The sequence below is a fragment of the Trichomycterus rosablanca genome, chromosome 22 (assembly GCF_030014385.1).
Source record: "Trichomycterus rosablanca isolate fTriRos1 chromosome 22, fTriRos1.hap1, whole genome shotgun sequence".
Taxonomy (NCBI): domain Eukaryota; kingdom Metazoa; phylum Chordata; class Actinopteri; order Siluriformes; family Trichomycteridae; genus Trichomycterus; species Trichomycterus rosablanca.
In genome coordinates this window covers 11,015,140-11,032,499 of record NC_086009.1, presented here as the reverse complement: position 1 = coordinate 11,032,499, position 17,360 = coordinate 11,015,140, and the positions used below count along the sequence as shown (strand labels likewise).

Genomic DNA, 17,360 nt, shown 5'->3' with positions numbered 1-17,360 from the left:
AAAATGGCAAGAAAAATGCAATTAACAATGGAAGAGAGACAGACCATCGTAACACCTAAAAATGTAGGTCTTTCCTTTAGAGAAATTGCGAAGAAAATCAAGTTGTCAGTGAGTAGTTTCCTTCACCATCAAAAGGCACTTAGAAACTGGGGCATTTACATTTACATTTACATTTTCAGCATTTAGCAGACGCTTTTATCCAAAGCGACTTACACAATGAGCGGAACACGATGAGCAATTGAGGGTTAAGGGCCTTGCTCAGGGACCCAACAGTGGCAACTTGGTGGTGGTGGGGCTTGAACCGGCAACCTTCTGTTTACTAGTCCAGTACCTTAACCACTGAGCTATCACTGTCTGGGGCAAACTCTGACAGGAAGAGGTCTGGCAGACCCAAAGCCACAACAGAATTAAAAGACAAGTTTCTGAGAGTCAACAGCTTGCGTGAAAGGCAGCATACAGGACAACAGCTTCAAGCACAGCTTAACAGTGGTCGTAGTAAGCAAGTCTCAGTTTCAACTGTGAAGAGAAGACTTCGAGTTGCAGGTTTGACAGGTTGAGTTGCAGCAAGAAAGCCATTGCTAAGATGTCAGAATAAGAAAAAGAGGCTTGCCTGGGCCATGAAACACCGCCAATGGACTATTGAAGACTGGAAGAAGGTTTTATGGACTGATGAATCAAAATGTGAAATCTTCGGTTTATCACGCAGGATTTTTAGTATGCCATAGAGTAGGCGAAAGGATGGTTCCTCAGTGTGTGACATCAACTGTCAAACATGGAGGAGGAAGCGTGATGGTCTGGGGCTGTCTTGCTGGATCCAGGGTCGGTGACTTGTACAGAGTGAGAGGCACCCTGAACCAAAACGGCTACCACAGCATTCTACAGCACCATGCAGTACCATCTGGGATGCGCGTAGTTGGTCAGGGTTTCACCCTACAGCAAGATAATGACCCAAAACATAAGTCCAATCTTTGCCAGAACCTTTGGAAAAAAGAACAAGATGGTAAGCTTGAAAACATGGAGTGGCCAGCACAGTCTCCAGATTTAAACCCCATTGAGCTGGTTTGGGATTAACTGGACAAAAGAGTGAAAGCAAAGCAGCCTACATGTGCCACACATTTATGGGAACTTCTGCAACAGAGTTGGGCAGAACTTTCTAAAGAATATTTAATTTCCATTGTAGAAAGAATGCCACGAGTGTGTTCAGCTGTTTTATATGCCAAAGGTATCTACTTTAATACATTTTGGTTTATAAATTAATTCCATGATTTATTTTTTTAACTTCAGTTGTTTTTTTGTTCTATGACTTCATTTCAGAGTACAATAAGACATTAAACTGCATAAATTTCAATAAAAACTGGAAAAATTGGGGTGTTTTAAAACTTTTGACCGGTAGTGTAGCTGTAATTTTAGTAGTATTTTAAATTATTTATTTGAATTAATTATTATTTATTCATTTTTGTAATAAACACAATATTATAACACATATTAATTGGCCTGCTTAAGCTTCACAACTGGGCTGGTTATTATTTTGGTAGAGAGTACACTAAACAGCCTGTTTAACATCTGTTTTAAGCATAGGTCCAAAAATTTTCACCTATATTTATCACAAAGCAAAGAAACGTTCTCAGTTTTCAGGCTGTTAACAGAGGCACATTTAATTTAAAAAATGGTCCACTGTTTTTACAACACCACACACACACAGCCAACACAAAGAGGAAGAGAGAGGATGCCTCTTTTATACAAAATGTGGGCGCCACTTATATCCTGACTGGTACTAATAAAAGTCACGTCATCAGCTTAAAGCATCAGAAAGCACTACCTCTGAGCCTTGCACTGTCTGTGGATTGTAAAAGTCAGCTCTTTCAAAGGCAGAAAAGCAAGGGTTCATTGTCTAAACTGTACAATTGGCCTGAAAGAGGACATCCTTACCATATACCTTTTGTCACCAAAATTGGTCTGTTCAGACACCCAAGTCTCTTGACCACAACTGCAGCACCAGTCTACATGTGCATTTCTGTGATGTTAGAAGACAAACTTCTATCAGGAAGGCAGAGAGAGGCCATCTGTTTATGCTGTGTTGTTGAATGTTTCAAGTTAAAGAAGAAAGCACTAAGCATCCATGTCTGTCAGAGTGGTAAAGCAGAATCGCACCAAGGCAAGCTTCACACTCTCATTTAAGTAAGAGCTCAGTTCTTTACTTTTGTGCTATAGATTCTCCAGCACAGTGGAGATCAAGCAAGTTCCAGGAAATGTGCTTTCTGCTCAAGGGCTTGAATTGAGTTAGAAGTGTACTGTTGACAAAAAATCCTTATATGCACTTTCCCTCACACCATTGTCTCAGGTTTTCAAAACTAAAACTTGTGTACAGTCTTTGTGATTCTTGAACAATGCAGGAACAAAAGACTGCATCTTGTAACAGTCTTACATTGTAACATGCTTACAGTGACAGAAACCAAGTGGTGATCAGACCACTTAGGAGAAATGGAAAGACCAGTAATACTACTGTTAAAAATGTGTTTTCATGGAAGGAGCATGGTGTATCTGTCACAAACCCATCGTCTAGCTGTCACAAACCCATTAAAAATGTGACTCTCAACCAGGCAGCAAGCCAAGTTTGGTTTCTTACTTTATTCATGCGGGAGGGAGATGTCGCGCATGGCCAACCTTTTTTCCACAGCAAGAAGGACGTCTTTCACCAAAACCATGGTGGAACAAAGGTGGCAGAGAGAGAGAGAGAGAGAGAGAGAGAGAGAGAGAGAGAGAGAGAGAGAGAGAGAGAGAGAGAGAAGATTCTAAAGAGAAGTCATGTCTCTATGAGCTCCCAGATTTCTATGTTTTTTTTTGTTTTGACATGAGAGAAAATCTGAACCAATCTTAGAAATCCACTTGGATAAAGTGATTTTAAGTAGAAAGTTTAACAATCGGGACAAAAATCAACAAAAATCTGTGAGATATTGGAAGATATCAAGTCGACTACAAGAGACTTCACATCCAGACAGAGCAGAGCAGCAGAGTAGGAGAGAAATCACTATAGAAGAAATAACTGCAATCAGAGGAACGTTCATGTCTTTCGGGATCATCACAAACATCTGCAGCACTGTGAGTGATACATTTTTAAAAAGATTGGAGCACAAGAAAGAAAGAAAAATCCATTATTTAAGTCATTAAAACTGCAGGATAAGCTAAAGGCTAAAGCTAAAGTGACAGTTGGCAGCTGACATTTGAAATTTGAAATTTCTCAACATTCCGAACCACCAAATATACACATGAGCTCTTCAGAATGAGCCAATCAGAACTGTCACCTATCCCCCCCTGCCCTGTGGAGTGTGTAGCTCCACTCTGCAGTCCAGTCCAGTACTGCCCAGTCATTTATCCTCCCGAACTGAAGAGTGAAACTGCCAAAAAACAGTTTAAGCAAAAGCTCCTGAAGGAAAAGCCAGAAACTCTGTTTGCAGATCTTTGTAAAACTGGTGAAGCCAGCAATCTCATCTTCTATTCAGACTACCCAAGCTCATGGCATAAAGCTCTAATCTCCAGCTACTCATCTGTGAAAAAAGAGGGGATCTGTAACGGATGTAAAGTGAAAATAAAAGACCCTAATGACACTGAGACGGTTATGACCACAGTCAACATATACAAAAACGGAACTGTCATGATACAGGGAAACTTGAGTGAATTTCAGGGCTCATTTAGTAATCTTAGAGAAATTGCAGAGCAAGAAAAGTTAAATGAAAACACTCTGCAGAAAGAAGACCGTGCCCCCCTATACAGTACCACAACAGAGCCCACAGAGCCTCCTGCTCAGGAGCAGAAGAACCAACATGCTTCACTCTACACCTCCATTAACTTGATGAAGGAGCACTTCACACTACTGGAGGTAGAGTTAGTACAGCTTCGAGAGATGGTCCTAAAGCAGCAGCCATTTGAACAACCAAAGAAAGACAAGGAGAACTATCTAAAAGAGCTGGCAGCACTGAGAGAGCAGGTGAGAGAACTACAAAGGGACAGAGAGAAAGACAGAGACAACCACAAGAAGGAGATGTCTACACTAAGAGAGGAGTTGAGACAGAGAGACAACATAGTACAGAGTCTGAGAGAAAAGCTACTCTCCTTTAGTCAGCACCAGACTCCTCTGACAGAGAACTCCACCCAGCTTCAGCACTCACATCTAACCCCCACCAGCTCTCAACAGCTTTCTCCAACTCCAACCACCAGCCCACAACAGCCTCCTCCAACTCCAACCACCAGCCCACAACAGCCTCCTCCAACTCCAACCACTAACTCTCAACAACCTCCTGTCAGCCAACAAGAACATCTAGAGCCCAACATCCAGGATACAAAGAGAGAAAGGAGAATTCCAGATGAGTATGACATTGTCTTGTTAATTGACTCAAATGGGAAATTCATCAATGAGAAAAAACTTTTCCCCAGACACAGAGTGGTTAAGCTCTGGTGCCCAACTACTCAAAAAGCACTGGAGCTACTCACAGAGGCAAAACTAGGATCACCAAGCCACATCATAATCCACACTGGGACAAATGACCTCAGGGCTCAACAAGAGAGAGTGGCTTCATCCCTGAGAGCAGTAATAGAGAAGGCCAGCAATAACTTCACTAATTCAAAGATCATCGTCTCCACCCTGCTGCCTCGCAAAGATTTTCATCCCTACACAATTCAGAAGATCAACACCAGTATCTCCAGGGAATGTGCTCTCCGGCCAAACACTCACCTCGCCCATCACCCGACTCTAGATACTACCTGCCTATATGACCACGTCCATCTATTCAAAGAGGTAGTTCCTGTTTTTGCAAAAACACTAAAAGACATCACACTGGCCCGCAACTTCAGCATCTTCCAACACAATGCTGGACGAAATCCAAACAACCCACCACCACCAAAACGCACCCCAAGACCTACAGAAGGAGCATCTCCACAAGCCCCCCATCTAATGCGGCAGTACCACATTCCTCATTATCTTCCACAGCCAGGCAGGACGAAGAGACACCATGGGAACACTGGTCCTCCACCAACACCAGCACCAACAGTCACCATGGATACTCACAGTGCATCCTTCTCCCAGGACCCAGCATCAATTGCTCAGAAACTCCAGACCCAGCCTGGAACACTGACCTATGCTCAGGTTGTCAGCAGAGGGGCAAATCCTAATGTGTCTGAACTCAGAGACATACAGCAGATTCTCAGTCACATCTGCACACGTCTGATGGAACATGGTCTGTGATGAGGTAGAGAATCATACAGGCAATGTACATAGATTGACAGACATATTGCCAATGAAGTATGATGAAGGGAGAAAAAAAAAAAAAAAGTGCATAACTAATAATTGTATATAACATATATATAATGATTAATCATTTCAAGATTTCTCTCATTTCCAGATTTAAATGACATACATTTTAGTTCAAACAGAATGGCATCATTTCGCATTTCACTTTGGAACATTCAAGGTTTAAACTCTTCTCTGTTTAGTTTAAAAAGCAAAAACCCTGAATTTGTTAATCAGATTAGAGATATTGACATTTTAATATTACAAGAGACATGGTGTAAAGGAGAAGAGCCCACTGGTTGCCCCCCACACTACAGAGAATTGGTGGTCCCTTCTACCAAGTTAAAAGGAGTGACTCAGGGTAGGAACTCAGGGGGGATCCTCATATGGTTTAAATCAGAACTATCACATTTTATTGAAGTAGTAAAAAAAGGAGAAAACTATTTGTGGATAAAAATCAACAAACAGACCATTTCAACACCTCAGGACTTATTTATTTGTGCAGTATATATTCCCCCAACAGAATCCCGTTATTTCAAGGAAGAAACCTTCCCAAATTTAGAAAAAGAAACTAGTCATTTTCAAACACAAGGCCATGTAATGATCTGCGGGGACCTAAACGCTAGAACGGGAGACCAACCAGACTTCATCAGCACACAGGGTGATCATTTCATAACAGGAGATGATGTTCATTTTCCCACTTACTCCTCCAGGGAAAACTGTGATAACTCAATAAATGCACATGGAAGAAATCTACTGCAGCTCTGTCGAAGCCTGGGTCTGTCCATTGTGAACGGACGGACGCGAGGGGACTCCTTTGGTAAGTTCACATGCAGCTCAGCTCTTGGCAACAGTACAGTAGACTACATCATAACAGACTTGGACCTGACCTTCCTGAGAGCCTTCACAGTCAAGCCACTAACTCCTCTCTGACCACAGCCAAATTACAGTATACCTGAACAAACCAACTGTAAATACTAATTGGCAAAAACCCAGCAAACTATATACATTTAAACAACCCCCCCAGGTGGGCTCAGGACAGCACTGAAAAATATCTTCACGCAATTAGTAGTCAGCAAATTCAGACACTTCTCGACTTTTTTCTGTCAGACACCTATCCCCAAAATACAGAAGGAGTTGACATGGCTGTGGAAAATTTAAACAGTATTTTTGACCATGCCACTCAAATATCAAAGTTGACAATTAGTAAAAGCAAACCCAAGACCACCCAAGAAAACAAATGGTTTGATCAGGACTGCAAAAACAAGAGAAAAGAGCTAAGAAATATATCCAATCAGAAACATAGGGAACCACATAATCAGGAACTGCGCACAAAATACTGTGAGGCACTTAAAGAATATAAACACATACTTAAAATAAAAAAATACAAATATATACAAAGTCAAATAAATGACCTGGAGAAATCCATTAACTCCAATTCATTCTGGAACCACTGGAAATCACTAAAAAGAACACAAAAGGACGATTTAACAATTATTAATGGAGATTCATGGAAAACCCATTTTGAAAAATTATACAGTAATCCATCAATGAATGTGAAACAATTAAGTATATCTGAAAAACTACAAACATTTGAAACAATAATTAAGAATTACCAAAAACCCCTGGACTTCCCAATTACAGAAGAAGATTTAGAGGACAAACTAAAAAAACTGCAATCCAGGAAAGCCTGTGGCGCAGATGGTATTTTAAATGAAATGTTACAAAACACAAGCTATAAATTCAAATTGGCTATTCTAAAACTATTCAATTTTATTTTAAATGTTGGTCACTTCCCAAGAGTCTGGAATGAAGGACTCATAACTCCTATTTTTAAATCTGGCGACAAATTTGATCCAAACAATTACAGAGGAATCTGTGTAAGCAGTAACCTGGGAAAGGTGTTCTGCAGCATCCTGAACACCAGAGTTACGCAATTTCTAACAGATCATCATATTCTAAACAAAACTCAGATTGGCTTTTTACAAAATCACAGAACATCAGACCACATTTTCACTCTCCACACACTCATGAATAAATATGTAAACCAAAATAAGAGCAAAATCTTTACCTGCTTTGTGGATTTTCATAAAGCTTTTGATTCAATTTGGCATAATGGATTATTTTATAAACTTATTGAGAATGGTGTAGGGGGTAAAATGTATGACGTCATAAAATCAATGTATTCACAGAGCAAATGTGCAGTAAAAATCGGAATGCTTAGAACTGATTTCTTTCACCAGTCACGAAGAGTAAGACAAGGCTGTAGCCTGAGCCCCACTCTGTTTAATTTATATATTAATGAATTTGCTGAAAAACTGGATCAATCCAGTAACATACCTGGTCTCACTTTAGGTGACACCAGCATTAAATGTCTCCTCTATGCAGATGACCTCGTCTTACTGTCACCTACAAGAGAGGGACTAAAACTAAGTCTAGAACTGTTGGAGAACTTCTGTGAGACATGGGCTTTGAAAATAAACCACCAAAAAACCAAAATTATGGTCTTCCAAAAAAGGTGTAAAAGTCAGGGGAATTATATTTTTACAATTAATAACACACAAATAGAACATACAAAAGCATACACTTATTTGGGCATAACAATAAGCTCCACTGGAAGTTTTGGCTTGGCTGTGAAGGAACTTAAAGAAAAAGCAAGGAGAGCTCTTTTTGCCATTAAGAAATCAATTCAGTTTGAAATACCCATTACAATTTGGCTTAAAATATTTAAATCTGTAATCTGGGACAAGCACCCAATTGAAACTCTGCACACAGAGTTCTGCAGAAATCTTCTCAGTGTGCAGAGGAAGACCCCCAACACGGCCTGCAGGGCAGAATTGGGACAATACCCACTAATATTCTGCATTCAGAAAAGAGCTCTAAACTTCTGGAAACATATAAAATCCAGTGACCCCCACTTATAAAGCGCTGACATGCCAAGAGCTGAACATGGAAAGGAGTTCCCTAACCCAGCTGGTCCTGAGTCTCAGTGACCTAAAACACACTAACATCACACACACCAATCAGCCTCACCACACACTCGCCCAAAACATTAGACCCAACCAAATTATAACCAAACAAAAAGAAAATTACATTAAATACTGGACTGAGACAATTCAACAACAACACAGACTCCAGTGCTACTCAGCCCTGAACCGAGATTACTCTCTGGCGGCTTACCTGACAGAAATGAAAGAGAAAAAACTGAGGAAGGTTTTGACGATGTACAGACTCAGTGAGCACAGCCTGGCCATCGAAACCGGGCGGCGCAGACAGAGCTGGACACCCAGAGAGGCCAGGCTGTGCTCTCACTGTGAGCTGGCAGTGGTGGAGACAGAGCTGCACTTCCTAACAGAGTGCCCCAAGTACAGCTCTATCAGGAGTCTGTACTATGGGAAGATCAGCAGCATCTCCCCTGAGTTCCTACACTGCAGTAACACACACAAACTGCCCTACATACTGGGAGAGAAAAGAGGACTGATCACACACGCTGCACAATTTGTAGCAGCGTGTCACAATCTGAGGGACAACCAGTGAGGCCGAGCACAAATTATTATTGATTTTTGCTGATATTACATGGTTTTTATTTTTATTTATTTTATTAATTTTTCTTTGACCTTCTTTATTGATCACTAATAATCCTGTAAATAACTTTAATTCTAGAGTTGTATTTGTAATCTGTTTTATTAGTTATTTTTTTATTATTATTGTTTTTATATATATGTATCTTATTTTCTCATTTCTATTTACTGTTTATTGTTTACCGCTTTGGCAATAGTGTATCTAATTACATTCATGCCAATAAAGCACCACTGAACTGAACTGAGAGAGAGAGAGAGAGAGAGAGAGAGAGAGAGAGAGAGAGAGAGAGAGAGAGAGAGAGACTTTTTTGACTTTTTACACTTCTTTATTTAAACCAGTCTTTTCAGTACAAAAAAAATATCTGAACCACTCTATCATATTAAAACACTTCGAAATAATTCAATATGTAAAAAATAAAAAGCATTTGTACAATAAAATGATCCATTTCGGCTTAACTGAAATCGAGTGTGAAGCAGAGCTCTTCATCATTAACTGAGCACACTGCTTCCTCACAGCACCACACTTCTTTAAAAGTCTCCATGTTTTTCATACTTTTATAAAACCTAAAATCAATTAAAATCCTTGATCTAACCAGTCTTGATAAAATCCTTGTGGCTTCACAGTCAGTACCAGTCTCCACCTTATTCTTACGACTGATATATATTGCCATTTTTGCCTGCCCAAGGATGAAGTTAATCAACTGACATTCTGACTTTTTCCTTTTGACATATTTAAAACCAAGGATAAAAGTCTGGATTGTAAAAAGTACATTAAAATACCTAAAAACATTCTTTAAAACCTCAAACAAGGGACGCAGTCTAAAACAGTGCATAAAAGCATGAAACACTGTTTCCCTCTGATTACAAAATGGACAGTGTGGTAAAATCTCCGGGTTTAAAACAGAGATAAAAGCATTAACTGAGATAATACCATGTAAAATTCTCCACTGCATGTCAGCAACTTTTTTGGTTAATGGGGGTTTATATAGTGCTCTCCACTCTGGCTTAACATCATCACTTAACTTAAAAACATCACGCCATGGTGTGTCAGTCCTTCTATTCAGTTTTTTCTTGTTCAGAACCTTTACACAGGCTCCAAAAGCCAGTGCAAAGATGAGTCATTGTTTATTTGTATTTTAAAAAAGTTCCAGACTCTAAAAAGTCCACGATAAAAAAACAGGCAACCCAGCAATGTCCAGTGCCTTAGTGTCCATTACAAACAAAGTTCTGTCCAACCCTAGACCTCCCGCTTTGTGCAAAATCCTGCAAGCCACTGCCTTCCAAACCAGTTCTTTGGGTCCCACGAGGAGTCTCTGGATGAACTGGAGACGAAAAGCAGCAACCCTACTGGCCAGATGGATAAGTCCTTGTCCTCCTTCGTCCTTTGGCAGGTATAGAACTCCCTGTGGGATCCAATGCAGGCGGTCCCAAAAAAAGTCCACCAACTCAGCCTGCAGGTTTGCTAAAAAATTAGTTGGGGGATCCAAGCATGCCAATTTATGCCACAATGACGATGCCACCAGGTTGTTAACAACAAGTACCCTTCCCCTATAGGACATTTGGGGAACTATCCATTTCCATTTATTTAAACGCCCTTTAATTTTTCCAACCATGCCATCCCAGTTCTTTTGAGTACAAGCATTATCCCCCAAATACACTCCCAGGTATCTGAAACCACCCCTCCTCCACATCAACTCATATGGGAGTGTAGGTTCTCCACCATCCCACTCACCAACTAAAATTGCTTCACTTTTATTCCAGTTCACCTTAGCCGATGATAAAACCTTAAAATCATTTAAAAGTTCAGCTAAAATGTCCACATCAGTCTGGGTACTTGTTATTATTACTCTATATTTTCATATTTGTCAGTGTATATATTTTGCGCTTCAGAGTGTGTTTATTCTTATTCAATTTTTATTCTTTTATTTTATTATAGGTTTATTGTTAATTAATGTGTAATGTTGCACCATGGGTCAGAGAGTAACGAAATTTCAATCCTCTGTATGTCCTGTACATATTGCAGTTTTTGACAATAAAGCAATTTTGACTTTGACTTTGACTTACAACTAGATCATCTGCATATGCTGAAACACATAGAGGAACAGTACAAGGAGGCACCACCAGTCCGGAAATACATTCTCTTATTTTACACAATAGTGGTTCAATTGCTAATGAGTACAACATGCCAGACAAGGAACAACCTTGTCTTATACCTCTAAAAACTTTAAAAGGAGCACATAAACCCCCATTGACTTTAATTACACTTTCAATGTCACTGTATAAAACTTTAATCATTGCTATAAAACCTGAGTTAAAACCAAATACTCCAATACCTTCCACAGGTACCCATGTTCAACTCAGTCAAATGCTTTTTCTTGATCTAAAAAAATAAGACCAGCTTTCAAGCCCAACAGTCTGGAGACTTCCAAAACATCCCGAATTAGATAAACATTATCAAAAATTGACCTTCCAGGCACACAATATGTCTGATCAAGATGTACCACCTGCTCCATCACTTTACCCAGTCTCGAGGCTAACGCTTTTGAGAGCAGCTTACAGTCTGTACATAGCAGGGAGACAGGTCGCCAGTTTTTTAATTCAGTCAAGTCCCCCTTCTTTGGCAGCAGGGTCAGGACCGCCCTCCGGCAGCTCAGCGGAAGCACTCCGTCCCTTATACTGCTCTGAAGAACTTTCAAGACATCCTGACCCAACACTGACCAAAACCTTTTATAAAACTCGACAGGGAGGCCATCGATACCTGGTGCCCGACCATTCTCCATTCCCTGGAGAGCCTCATAGAGCTCTCCTAGGGATAGCTCCTCATCAAGCCATTCAGCAGACTCTTGTGTAAGCTGGTTATGGTCATTGAAGAATCGTTCTTCGACCTCTTTCACCTCAGTCCGCTCACTCTTGTACAGTTTTGAAAAAAACTGTACTGTCTGCCTACGAATTTCAGAAGGATCTAATAAGAGATCTCCTGATTCTATTCGCACTGCATGCATAAATCTTTTCTGTCCGTTACTCCGCTCGAGACCAAAGAAAAACTTAGAAGGAGCATCCATTTCCGACGCATACTGAAATCTTGATCGGACCAGAGCCCCTTGCACTCTTGTGTCCAGAAAGTCAGCTAGAGCTGTCTTTTTTGTTTTTAGTGTTTCAATGTGTTCCTTATTTCTTGTGGTCTCTGCTAAAGACTGCAGTTCCACTATTTCAGACTCCAGAGCTTTAAGCGATATAATTGTATCTCTAGTGACATTAAAAGTGTATTGCTGACAGAACATTTTAGTTTGTATTTTTGCTACATCCCACCACTGTTGAATTGAGGTAAAAGCTGTTTTCTGTGAACTTAAAACCTTCCAAAAAAAAGTAAAAGACTCAAGATAAAAAAAAGATAAAATTAACATCATTTAAAAGTGCAGTGTTAAAATGCCAGTACGCGCTCTGTGGCTTCACATTACTTTTTTGTACTGCACACTGGACCATAGAATGATCCGAAAAACCAACTGGGGAGATAAAACAGTGTGTAAAAGCAGAAAGTTGATAATTAAAACCATAAAAACGGTCCAGCCTTGCCAATGAGAGTACATTGTCTTTAGAATGAGCCCATGTATACTGTCTTTGTCTGCCTTGAAAATTCCTCCAGATGTCACACAAGTCATGAGTCTCCAATAGCTCACACAAACGCTTACGGGAGGCGGCATGCGGTTCTGTATGATTTCTGTCCATATTGTCTGCTGTGCAATTAAAATCCCCACCCAGTATTAAAAAGTCAGTAGAATTACAGTCTGCAATGACAGTGTTCAGTGTGTCTAAAAACAGCATCCTATCCACTCCTCTAGTTGGAGCATAAATACAAATAAAAACAAAAGTTTCATTTTCAAAGTCTGCTGTCACCTTTAAAAGTCTACCATTTAAAATCTCTTCCACTTTGTAAGAACAAGGTAAAAATTTTTTAGATAAAAGAATAGCAATACCAGTACTAGTAGAAGAGCCGTGACTTAAAAACGCAATCCCCTCCCACTCCTTAGCCCAGTCATCAGCATTACTAGCGTCACTGTGTGTTTCTTGTAGAAAAGTAACATCAATCCCCTTTAGTTTCACCAGCTCATACAGCTTCGCTCGCTTTACACAGTCTCTTCCCCCATTAATGTTTAGAGTTGCAATTCTAATATCACCCATTAATAAAAATAAATAAAAATGGCTTAAAATAAAGGCCATTCTGACCCAGGAACAGCAGCTCATCTCATACATCCTCTTCAATGTTCTCTTTATTACATTTAGTCAGTATTTTTTTCAACCTAAAAAACTCTAATTCAGTAAAAGCCTTTTCCTTCCTAAAATACTTGACATCATGTACAAATTGAGCACAGTTTGAAAAAAAATCCTCAACACGTACACCTCTCCGACCCTTAGTGACTTTTAAAAACTGTTTAAAAAGCTCAACTTTGTACAGTACAGGCGTGCTCTCCTCCTGAGAGCACACGGACCAGCCTGAGTCCGAGAGAGATCCGTCACTCTCAGATTCCATTTCACTCACTGCTTTAACCTCTGTTTTAGCCTGTTTATTGCCTTCTCCTCAAGCTCGCTTTTTTCTTTTATTTGGAACTTTAAAAACAGTCTCTTCCTCCATTTGTACCTCCATTCCATCCTTCACTACTGTTTCTACTGGGGTGTTCTCATTACTGTCATCACATATCTGATCACCCTGTTCCCCTAAGTTCAAACTCTCCTGCTCCACAGGGGACCTTTCAACAGTGGGCTCTCCTGCCGCTGGTGACGCTTGGAGAGGCTCGCCCCCGGCCGGCGCAGCCTCAGCAGCTGTCCCCTGAGCATGCTCAACCACTGCCGGTTCATCACCCACATGTATCTGAACCGGCAACAGAGTCTCCGGGTCCTGCACAGCTGTCAGAGCAGCAGCCGTAGTGGGAACGGACATTGCAGGTTCAGCTTCGTTAGGCCCCGTTTCACCTGCACTCCTACCCCCTAACTCAGTATCTTTATCATTATTGCTAGCACTCTGATGGCAATTACGGACAAGATGTCCAAACTCTCCACACCTAAAACACTTCATACTAATGTTGGAGGTCACAAACCATCTACTCTGAATTTTAAAACCAAATCCAGTTCATCTTCACCATCTCTTAACACCATGAACACCGTCCTTCTGAATGACACCAAATGCTTAACCAGTTGTGATTTACAGCCTAGGGGTATTTTTTTAATAGGGGAAACAAGTTTACCAAATCTGGACAGTTCCTGCGCAATCAGTTCATCAGAAATAAATGGGGGTACATTGGAGATGATAATTTTTTTAGATGGGGTACTGAGGGGTAGAACAGGCACAAATCTCTCATTAATCACAATTCCGTTCTGAACCAGCTCACTTGCTTTCTCCACAGAAGACAGAAACATCACCACTGCATTGTTCATTCGTGATGCAGACAACACATTATTATAGCCGACTGCGACCCCCGCCGCCAAACAGCACTCCTCCACCTTCACCCGGCACTCCACCTTAACACCGTGCCGGCGTGTCAAGTTTTCAAAACACCGGGTGTTTGGGAAAGCCATGCTTCCAGCAAAAAAGCCGGTAGCAGACTCCCCCGCGCACCTCACGCACACACACAAACACAAACACACACACACACACACACACACAAACACTCACGCACACTCTCACTCAAACACTCACACACAAACTTCAAAATTAATTTAAACAAAACAAACTACAGAAAAAGTTTTGGCAAAAAACGCCACTCACGCTCACCACGATCCACTCTCCACCGCTCACAACCGCGCATGCGCACTCACACACAGAGAGAGAGAGAGAGAGACTTCCCATTTTTCCAGAGAAAGAGAATTGTTGGATTTTCTGTATTAACCCATTACTGCAAGGACCCTGAAGAGCTGCCTAGAGGCAGTAACAAAACCTCTGGTGAGCTACCTGGAGGCAGCAAGGAAATCACAGAAAAGTATTTTGGTCGTAGTGCGGAAATCTTTGAAGGTCTGTCCGATAGCAGTGAAGCAACCTCTGCAGTAAATGTCTCACTGCGGCCTGTCAATAGCTGAGGGACTGAGGCGGACACACACGCATAGACATTCTAGACATATTAATTGGCAGAACAGGAACAATGCAAATGACTAATACAGAACAATACAGACATACAAGGGGTAATACTGACAAGACAATGACAATATAAACAGGCTGGGAAAACAGGGGATAACAATGTTAAGCTAAGGGCTATGCTAATGTTATAGGCTAATGCTAACTGCTAATCTACAGCTAAACATAACAGGTCAAACTAAACTGCTCTGACTTTTAAACTACAAGATACAGGGATGTTAACACCCATGTAAATGACCATGTTAAGCTGATGCATAACAAAGAACATGGCAGATAAAAACAAAGAAAACATTAACAGGGACAAACAATAATCAGACAAAAACAATATATATACTGCATATTAACCAGGACAGAAGTTAGGAAAGGGACCAAGAAAAAAGAAGACAGAAGCCAAGAGAAGAATCAGAATCCACAAACTAACATAAATCCTGGATAAGCTAACTCACAGAATAACAATGCTTACCATACACCTTTTATCACTAGAATTGGTCTGCTTAGACATCCAAGTCTCTTGACCACAACTGCACCACCAGTCATACACAACTTAAAAAGCATCCACTGCATACAAGTGCATTTCTGTGATGTTAGTGCAGGAAGAGAGAGAGAAATACTTCCCATTTTCTTGACCAAAAAGTTTCTTGATTATTTTAGCAAAGTACTAAACATGACTGCTTTAATGTACCTATCATTGCTATGTCCCAAACATTATGGTGCCAGAAAATGAGGGGACTGTGTAACAAAGTGTTGTAATTTCAACATGGTGAAACCCTAAGGGTTTAATTAATGCCCCTGCTTTCTGCACAGGTGTCTTTTCCGCCAAACACAGCGTATGAAGTCCCACCCACCCACACATAGTCCGGCCCCCACCCTGCAGATACGGTGGCCAATTAGTATCTGCTGCAAGCACTGTTAATTATGCCCGCCAGATGGCGCCTAGCTGACCAGGGGCAACACCGAGTTTCGAACAGAGGAGTGTCTAGGAGTGACTAATTGGTTTAATTTGATTTTAAACTGTCAAACAGTACTCATAACAGTTCTAAAAACTAAGGGGCCATAACTAGTGCCCGCCGCATTCCTCCCTCTGCACGCTATAATTACAAAGCACACAATCTCGTTTCAAACAGAAACAGAAATAAATATAAAGGAAGGAAGAGAAAAAAGGAATGGCAGTGGGAACCATTTGTTCCACTAATTGCCATACATAACTTATGGAAGAAAACAAAATGTAGATGGACAGAATAATAATGTTTGTGATTTAAACAGTACAGAAAAGTTAAGAGTACAATGCACAAAAGTAAATACTGTCTAAAAGAGATCTTTGGAACAGGCAGGCTAAAACACCCAAGTGACTTTTGTAAAGGCCACATGTTATGACCACTTACTTACAAAATGACATAGAGACAAACTTCAAAGTAAGCTTTTGCATCTTTTAGACCAAACTATGGCTACAAACTAGGGATGTTGATGAACTTTGAACTTTTTTAGAGATCATTGGTAATTGACATTCTGAATGTAGAACTTGTTCTGCTCATGGTGTTTATGTTCATTTTACTGATTTCAAATCACTATCTCTTAATATTTGAAATATGCTTAGCGAATAACATTTGTCTGCCACTCTCTGGGGGGGGGGGGGGTGTTAGTAAATATTAAATTAATAATAGTAAAAAAAACAATATGATGTAATACTTATATATATATATATAGTGTTAAGGTAAAAGCCACATTGGTTAAGGTACTTACAAAGTAAATATCATAAACTTTATACTTATACCACAATTTGTATTGGACCTGTTAACACAAACTAATAAAACCTGTATAACTGCACCACTAGCTAAAATGTATGCATGTATGAGACAGGACTTGGGGCACCTGCACTACTGAAAAACCACTCTATGACTTTACAGAAGCTAATGCTAACACTTTTTTTCCAGGACACATATTACCTCTATGTTCTCTAGATTTAACCTTAATGAAAGTAACTAAAACATAAATGTAATATATGTGCATAGATTTAAATCCCATTATGAAAACATTAGTATTTATGGTCTAAATTTCATTTGAAAAGATACCTATTGTTTAGGGTCACCACCTATGTCTGACAAAAAAAACTGGACACTGTCATACTGATGAACAATGAACCACTTTTGCGGTTTTGCCCTCGTGACTGAGCTTGTACAACAGATAGCAGAAGGTGGATCGCCCAGTGTTGGCTTTAGACATACAGTGTACCTTTTCATTTTTCATCCAGTCATTATTGAAGTGCAATTAGCTATCTTAAACTGACACTTTAATGCCCAACTTCTTACTCCACAAGGGTCCTCAGGCAGATAACTCATTGACTGCCTGATAAAACAAGTGGAAAGCAATAAGT

General features: G+C 40.2%; 1 protein-coding gene across 1 annotated transcript in view; it reads right to left on the bottom strand.

Annotated features, from left to right (window-relative positions):
* Positions 1-14,668, bottom strand: part of septin9a (septin 9a) — an 88,115-nt gene extending 73,447 nt beyond the window's left edge. The window contains exon 1 of the mRNA XM_063018502.1: positions 14,627-14,668. Within this exon, the coding sequence (XP_062874572.1) occupies positions 14,627-14,666 (40 nt within the window). The 5' untranslated portion in view covers positions 14,667-14,668. The remainder of the gene's footprint in view (positions 1-14,626) is intronic.
* Positions 14,669-17,360: the final 2,692 nt, after the last annotated feature.